The sequence below is a fragment of the Glossina fuscipes genome, unplaced genomic scaffold (genome assembly GCF_014805625.2).
Source record: "Glossina fuscipes isolate IAEA_lab_2018 unplaced genomic scaffold, Yale_Gfus_2 0, whole genome shotgun sequence".
Taxonomy (NCBI): Eukaryota; Metazoa; Arthropoda; class Insecta; order Diptera; family Glossinidae; genus Glossina; species Glossina fuscipes.
In genome coordinates this window covers 11054105-11062695 of record NW_023998414.1, presented here as the reverse complement: position 1 = coordinate 11062695, position 8591 = coordinate 11054105, and the positions used below count along the sequence as shown (strand labels likewise).

The window sequence follows — 8591 nt, the reverse complement described above, 5'->3', positions numbered from 1 at the left end:
TTTTTTTTTTTTTTTTTTTTTTTTTTTTTTTTTAAACAAATTTATTAAACATTTGCAGTTCCGTTCAAAAAGAAATTAAAATATTTATTTGTTAAAGAATAGAACTTATAAAATAAACGTTCCTATCAACTATAAAGGCAGCACAGTATATATATATATATATATATATATATATATATATATACAATGTTAAGATACACATCATAAGGATAACTCACCTTATCCACTTGCGCTAAAATGCCTTCTTGACTGCTTTGACGAGTAGTTTCGCGTACTAAGTCTTTTGCATGTGAGGCAATATTCTCGAATAATGAGCTTTGAGAGCTTTGTCGCCCGGGGCTACTGGAGCTGGATCCCGAACTACCAGTACGTGCCAGGATATTGGTGACACCCGGCTGTTTATTTGCAGTTATTGCGATCTGCAGATTTTTTTTTTTTTTTTTTCAAGATTTGATATCAATTTTAATTAATTTTAATGAAAATTCCTATTACCTTTTTATCGGCAACTGCTCGCTCCAAGTCATTAACATTTTTCGATTTTTTTGCACTGGTCGCAGTTTTAACAGTTATATTTGAATTGGTTTCAGATTCTTGCTCTATACTAGCTGCCTTGATTGTGGCTTCTAAGCGTTGGGCTACCGGCGTAGCCAGTTCAAATGATTTTGAAGGAAATTCAAATTCAGAATCGCGATTAAAACTAGGCGAACTGAGATCTGAACGGCTGGATGAGGAGGACATTGGACTTTCAGGTCTTTCATCTTCATCTTCTTCTTTGGAAGACAATTGCTGTATCATACCAGCTGGATATTGTAATTTGCTCGGTGGATGATATACTAAAGCAGGATCTAAATTTGAAGACATTGTTTGAGGAACATTATGGGGGCGATTGTGGGAGCCAAAAACGTCATGCAAACTAGGAGAAAGGTCTGATGAAACCATTTCCGATACAAAATCACTAAGCGAGGAATACGATGAGCTGGAACTGTCTGCAGCTTCCGAATCGGAACCGCTTTCATCGGTAGCGACATTTTCCAATTGCTTGAGAGAACGTAATGCACCATTTAAAGAACTACCATCGTCCCATACCGAGAAACGGATCGGTGTTAACGCGTGAGCAAACCATTTCGGTTTATCGCCGACTTGCAAGGGATCCATGACACCAGTTTGTACTCTTAAAAAGGCCACGTTGGTCGGTGTGAGAGACCACTCGGCCAAAAATTCGACCGCCTGAGTTTTAGCAAATTGGTTTAGGAACTGTGTAGAGCGAGGCCGCGATCTCAGGAAACTATTGATCTGAAAGGCTACCACCGGACGGGGATATAAACGCAAGGTGCGTGTATGCTCGGCAAAATTAGCTAACGTGTTTTGCGAATTAAAGAATCGAACCTTAAAACGATTCATAAAAGTGAATTTTTAAAAGATAAATGACTCCTATCCGGGTCGGACTAATTTTATTTACCATTGCTACCCGTGTGGCCACATCTACGGAATCAATATCAGTACCATAAATAAAAGGATTTAAGGCAGGCGAGCCCATGGGGCTCGGTTGACGAGATAATGCTCCCTGTGTTGATATAGAATTCCTTTGGCTAACCTGAGCTGAATGCGAAGGTGATTGCAAAGGTAAACGAGCTTGAGATACTCTGAAATAATTATTAATTCCACTTATAGACATATATATGTATATACATATGCGAAATATTTCACATTTCATTAGAGAACTTACCCCAAAATTGTCGGTTCGATAAGGCTATCACGCACTGAAGGCATTAATTGCTGCGTAGATACGGCCTGTGTATTAGCAGTCATTGAGCTTAAAGCCTGCGATGTTTATGTAAAAACGAATGAAATTTCAACGTAAATAATTTAAAGTAAAATTTAATAAAATAAGTAAATAACTATGAAAGGATACTTATTCCATGATTTATATTAACGATGATAAGAGAGAGAGAGAGAGAGAGTTTAAGTCTCTTTTAATAAAGTATACCGGGATAAAATGTTATTTACTTAAGGGATATTAATGTAATAGTAACAGTCATGAAAGATTCTCTGTTCATTGTAAATGCTTTTTGTTTGTGTTAATATTTTATGACTGTTAACGCAAATGTGTTAAAATGTGACGATAAGAGAAGGTAGCTGAGAAAAATGAATGGGCAGCATGGCATGCACAGAAAGGAGTTTTAAAGGGAAAATTTAATAAATTTTTATATTAATTGATAAAGCAAATACGATAAATAATTAAACTTAAAATTGAAAAATGAAAAGTTTTATAGTCTTCGTTAAGATTGTTTATAATGTGAACAGTAAACGGGCACGAATCGATCAATAATTAGCTAAATATTTTTCAATATGTGTATACGTCTTTTTTCTTTTTTTTTTTTGGGTCTTCCTACCCCATATATGTTGTTGAAGTCGGTCGTGTGAGCGTGAATAGATTGATCTTGGTCGCTAGGCGTGCTTAAATTACATGCAGCGCGTATACATGTGTAGTTGTAAATATAGAAAGCTACAAAGCAGTTTTTTTTTTTTTTTTTGGATAATTGGATGGAGATGGACTAAGCCAATAGATTTGTGGCTTATATGTTCAGATAATAAAATGTCGTAATAAATTTTTCGATTTTTGCAAAGCAGTTCAGTTGATTACTATCACGATGATGATTCTGATAGCTTATCTAAAACGCTAGTAGTAGTAGTGTCAATTATGACGTGCATCAAGTAAGCTTGCAATAATCAGGTAAATCGTTCTCTTTCCCTCTATCTTTTTCTCGCCCCACCCCCCACCGCTCCCGTCGGTCACTCAATTCTCTCTCTGTCCATCTGTCTACTTTTTTTGCTCTCTTCCTCTTGTTCAATATTTCGGATGTACGCGCTACTATCACCAGCGTATAAAAGATGACGTGTGTGTGCCTGTGTGCGACGAATCACAAATTTCTTACATGGCGTAGAGTAGAATTTATGCCTCGAACTGTTAAAAAAACTAAAGATAAAAAATCAGATCGCAATAAATATAACTAAAAAAAAAAAAATGTTCTAATATTTGAATAGCATGCACAAGAAAAGAAGCAAGCAAGCGTAAACTATTACGAAAAAAAAAGGAAAGAGAAATGAATAAATAAATTAGAAATGAAAGATATTTACACCAAGTCCAGCTTCATCCATGAGTTGCATAGCCTGTGTATTTTTGACAAGAGTCAACGACAATTGTGAATTTTCAATGAGAGAAAATAAAAAATTTCATAAGAGTAGAGCGCATAAATGAAATTTTTTGAAGTCGAACAAAGAAAATTCGAAATTATAAGAAAATAGAAGAAAAAAAAAAAATCTAAGATTTTCGTTAAGTGTAGCAATCAAAGTTGAATTGAGACTGTAAGTGAATAGTAAGACTGCTCTGAGAAAGAAAATTTATTTTTATAAGAATTGAAAAATGTTTCAAGTTATTGTTTCGTGTTTCGTGTACCCTACACCACTCTTGATATGTTCCATTAAATTTGTACGAATATGTACAATATTTAAAAGGACTTGAGATACACTCATTCCTTGTTGGACTGATCGATTTCGTATTAGTTTTTCGATTCGATTTAAACGTATCTGTCCATCTATCCCATTTTATTTTCTCATGTTCAATCGACAGACTCACACGTTTTTTTACTTAAGTACGAACGCTATTGAAAATAATTCCGATCGGATCAGTTTTTTGAAAAGTAATTATATGAAAAAATTTAGAACGGTGTAGGGTATTCAATATTGGGCCGTGACCCATTATAGTGTTTCTAATTGTTTTGGCTTTGTTTTTGTTTATTGATAATTTAAATGTTAAATTAACATGATTTGTAGAAATGTTCACAGTGTTAGGCGAATAATTTTTCTTGTTAGTATTATATTAGTATTATATTTGTTTCATAAACTCACTATGGTTTTCATTTCATTTTTGTTCTTAAATAACTTGTTTTTCATTTGGTAAAAGTTCCAAATCAGTTTACACCCTATTTCTCTACTTTAAAACAAATGTTTTTTCAATCAATTTCTGTAATAATTTATCTTTTAAATGATGTAATAAATTGTAGCCTATCAAGAGGGGCAAACAACTTTTGCCGCATTATAGCCTTCGGTCATAAAGCTAAAGCATTTAATTCTTGTACGGAAAATATATCTTAAATGAAATACTATTCCAACCGGTAAAATCAAGTTTAATGAAATTTTTTTTTTTTTAAAAGGGGCGAAAGTGAAGTCATAAAGGAGATAACAACACATAAATGGTTATCCCATCTTGACAGAATTTGCTCAACAGCTTGAAATATCATCAATTGGCGGGATCAAGAAACAAGAAAAGTGAGCCTGCAAGTATTTAAGAGTAACGGAGACTCTTTACAGCGCGACTGTCACTTGAATGAAAAGAGAATAGGGAAGCGACAAATATGGTTGAACCGATCACTCGCTTGTAAAATTATTCAGCGTCCATAGCGTCTCCATCCTAATAATAATTTTTTTTTTTTTTAATAATTTTTTATCGAAAAATTTATTGAAAGCTGAGAGCAGTTTGCAAACAGAAAACATTTGCACAGAATAGAGACCACTCAACAATGCTCGCTAACCAATCTTATAAATAAAATTTGAAAAACTTTCGAAATTCTTTAATAAGTTGTGAAATGATATCAGGTTCAGTGCTAGATGCATACTCGTCTCTTCATTAAAACTCACAAGAAGACATTTGCTATGACGCTTCTTTAAGATCTTATCGATATATCGCAGAGATCCACTTATCTTCTATTTAAATATATTGTTGTGCATTAAATTGAATTGAAGGACAGTGAGATCACGTTTCAATGGCAAACATTTTAAATAAAATTGTTTTTTGGGCATCTCTTAATTGTCATCCAAATTGTTGTTTTACATCAAATTTGGATATTTTCTTACCTGTTTCAAATGATTTTTTAATATTGTGCCTTCGGGTTCTGGTAAAGCTGGGATTTCGTCGTAACCTCCTGAAGGTGGGGTTAATTTGGTAGAATCCAAATCTATAACCCAAATATCATCCGGTAATCTATAAAGCAATTAATTAATAAAATCCATTTCATTTTCGAAGATCTTCAAACGAGAACTAAATACCTGAAGTTCTTTTTATAAAGCAAAAATGTTGCGGGTACACCTATAACAAATGGTGTGGGAGCTAAAAGCAATTGTTCGGCGCAACTTAAACATGTTGGTAACAATGGTATGACAGGAAACATGTACTCCAATGGATACAGCATAGTAACAAAAGCCATTACCGACATGGATAGCGCATTATAATCGCGAGACTGAAATAGTACCTTATTCTCTAGCATAATTAATGTCCAAACTTTTAAACAGGTATCGACACCCAACAATTCCAAAGGCAAATGTAAAGGAAAATCAACCAACGAGAAGCGAGTATGATCAGGTAAAGCAAAGAGCAAAGGTTCATGTACAGTGGGTGATAAAACTTCAACCTGAATGAGTAACAGACACTTAAACTAAGTAACTAAATATGAAAATCGCCAAATAAATTTTAATTAATTACCTCTATTCTTGTCGATCCCGGCACTGGCACTGGCGTTGACAACAAACGTAATATCCAGGTTTCAATTTCTCTTACATCATGCAATACGATGGAAGAAGTTGTCTCAGTTGCTTGCCCGGCCAATACCGTCCATACATTATCACGTGTGAATTTCTGCGAAGAACCCACTCGCTTCGGTGAAGATGATTCGTTACAGGCGTCAATTAGTTTCTTCAGAATAAATAAACATTCGCGAAAAGTCGTGAAAAAGGGATGATGCGATATGATACATAAGGAGGTTAAAGATTGATTTCTCAGTTTCATGCGTTTGCGTGAAGCACGCGGCGATGGTGAATGACTGCCACCTGATTCTGAATCGCCCGACGGAGCCATTAAGCCTAATGTTGGAGCTGACTGCATATAGCCTTGATGTACCTTATGCTGCACATGATGCGGAGTATCCGAATCTCGTCTTGAAGTTAATTCACGATCCGAATCACTGGGCGCCACATTACTTCTATAGTCGCTAGAAGAATTTAGAAGACCGTAACTATTAAAAGAATTATACTGAGCTTTTGCATGACAAATTGTGCATTGATGTTCATAATCGAAAAAGAAGAAGCAATTAAAGGAAATAACTTTAACTACTTGCCTACTGAACGCTGAATCGGAACTTTTTTCTATACTTTTACGCCACGATTCTCTACGAAATGCCGAATTACGTCTACCTCGTGCAGTCTGTGTACTTATCATCGGGGTGCTAATTTTTTCATTACCAGGAGCGAACCGTTCAATAGGTCGATAAAAATTTACACAAATACCATAGCGCGTTTTCCCCGAATCTTTATCGGTCAAAGCGAAGACAAATGAGCTCATGTCACGTATAGCAGAACCGGTACGTCTAGGTCCGACACTAATGCAACCTTCTGGTTGACAAAAGTACACCATATCCAAAGGTAATGGAAAATCAACATGATTTGAGGGTGGATACCGTCGTAAAAGCTCAGGAATCTTAAAGTAAAATATAATAAAAAAGACATTTTTTTTTTTTTTTTTTTTTTTTTTTTTTTTTACTTTAATAAGAACACGAAAATTTAAGTTTAAGTTACCTGTACTGGTGGTGTTTTATTACCCGTTAAGCCTTTGGGAAGACAGGGCGCATTTCTAGTACCCACTATCGCCAAATAATCAACCAATCGTGGGCACAAAGAAAGCTTTTGTTGTTCAGCCATAATTATTTAAATAAAGAGCACTCACAGACAGGCGTCTGTCTATTAACTACGTATAAACTTGTACAATTCTTCAAAGCACTTTGCGTGATGGATGAATGGATGGACAATGAAACTTAAAGTATGTACACATTTAAGTAGATGCGGTCTTCTTAATTCATTGCTGTATTGGTTGTTAAGTAAAGCTGCGGACAGAAAATCAATTCAACACAATTAATAATAATGTTAAGCATAAATGTCTGCATATTATGTTTGTGTGAGTAATAGTGTGTTAAAAAAGGAGAGGAGAAAATGAAAACAAAAACCAATTTATGTTATTTACTACTCTTCTCATTGAACGACGATGATGATGATGATGATGATGATGATGATGATGATGTTGGTGGTCTGTTCTCTCCAGGGAGTCAATTAAATGATTATTCATTTTGTTCATTTACTTTTTTATTTATTTATTTATTTATTTATTTTTTTTTAATTTATGTCTTTAGTAAGTAAGGTATACGATGCATAAGTATGTTCTTTAATGTGTATGTCCTTATGTGTAAGGTGGTGGTAATAAGGTCTCATTTATCTCAATGCCATAGAGAATAACTCTAATAATATTTCATATTTACATATATTTTTTATGCGAGTAAATTGAATATTCCTAACCCGCTCTGTCTTTTTCTCTCTCTCTCTTTCGCTCTATCTTCGTTCGAAAGTAATTCTGTTCAATTTAAAAACAAAATTGCAAAGTAAAATAAATTAAAAATATACATAAAATAAAGGTCGAAGCAAAATATCGTGGCGTTTGCTATCAAAATTCAGAAAGACATCTCCTCGTCAGTCCACATCTTTTGCCATTTTTGGGCCGAAAAACTGAATCAATTCATTTTCAGAAGTCTCTTTTTAAAGTCATGCCTGCAATATTTAGAGAGTTCCGCGACGAGCAAAACAAATGGTGGCGAGACGGAGCTACGTCCGGGCGAAATGGCGGATACATCGAAACTTTCTCAATATTAGCGGAATCACTAATTATTTGTATGGCGGAGCATTATTATCTCGATTGTGTATTTTAATCATTAGTCAGATTCGAGCATAAAACAGTACGCGATATTTCTTCAATCGCATCAAAGAGAGAGAGAGAGAGAGAGAGACAGAGAGAGAGAGAGAGAGAGAGAGACAGAGAGAATTAGTGATTTCTTTTTTTTTTTATGTTCAAATTTGCCCCAAAAAACGCATCAGCTGCGGACCACCACTTCTTTCAAAAATGTTTTTTTGTTATTTTCCAAAAGTATCTTTCTCTGTATACCTAACTATATGCTTAATAACCTTCCGTAGTATTGCTTTTATTTTATCATCTTCCTTTTCGTATTAAAAGAATTGCTAAAACGCAACCTTTTATCCGCATCCATAGTCCAGCAGGCAAAGGATTGTGCCTAACAACTCGATGGTCGCGAATTCAAATCTTAAGTGCGGTAGTTAGACTTTCCCAAAATTCCTTTGGTTATAACAAGGATGATAGTCAACATTCCTCGATTCAGTTCTTTTTTTTGTAGGATTGAATGTTGGATTAAAATCAAACTTCATCAAAATATCGCAAAAATTGCCACCTGTTGATTCGACACCAAACAACATGTACAGATATTAGAGAGAGAGAGAAAGAGAGAGTGAGAGTGAGAGTGAGAGAAAGAAAGAGATAGACATAAGGTAAAATCTATTTAAAATCCTTCCAGATGTTTTGTACATCAACATCAATTTAATATACCCCGTGCCAGAAGTGATATAGAGTATAATGGCCAAAAAATTGTGTTGTTTTTTTTTTTTTAACAAAACTCATTACATACTTAAGGATCAAACGTACA

The 8591-nt window shown here is 34.5% G+C and overlaps 1 protein-coding gene across 2 annotated transcripts in view; it reads right to left on the bottom strand.

Moving 5' to 3' along the window:
• Positions 1–8591, bottom strand: part of LOC119644538 (MAP kinase-activating death domain protein) — a 50749-nt gene that overhangs the window by 25135 nt on the left and 17023 nt on the right. The window contains exons 3-12 of one of the 2 annotated variants that reach the window (XM_038044104.1): positions 6628–6932; positions 6171–6529; positions 5540–6044; positions 5107–5468; positions 4915–5041; positions 3139–3171; positions 1727–1821; positions 1460–1643; positions 493–1386; positions 199–419 (exon numbers count right to left, since the gene is read on the bottom strand). In XM_038044104.1, coding sequence (XP_037900032.1) covers positions 199–419; positions 493–1386; positions 1460–1643; positions 1727–1821; positions 3139–3171; positions 4915–5041; positions 5107–5468; positions 5540–6044; positions 6171–6529; positions 6628–6750 — 2903 coding nt within the window. In that variant the 5' untranslated portion in view covers positions 6751–6932. Of the gene's footprint in view, positions 1–198; positions 420–492; positions 1387–1459; positions 1644–1726; positions 1822–3138; positions 3172–4914; positions 5042–5106; positions 5469–5539; positions 6530–6627; positions 6933–8591 lie in introns of both variants that reach the window. The other variant, XM_038044103.1, reaches the window with a different exon arrangement.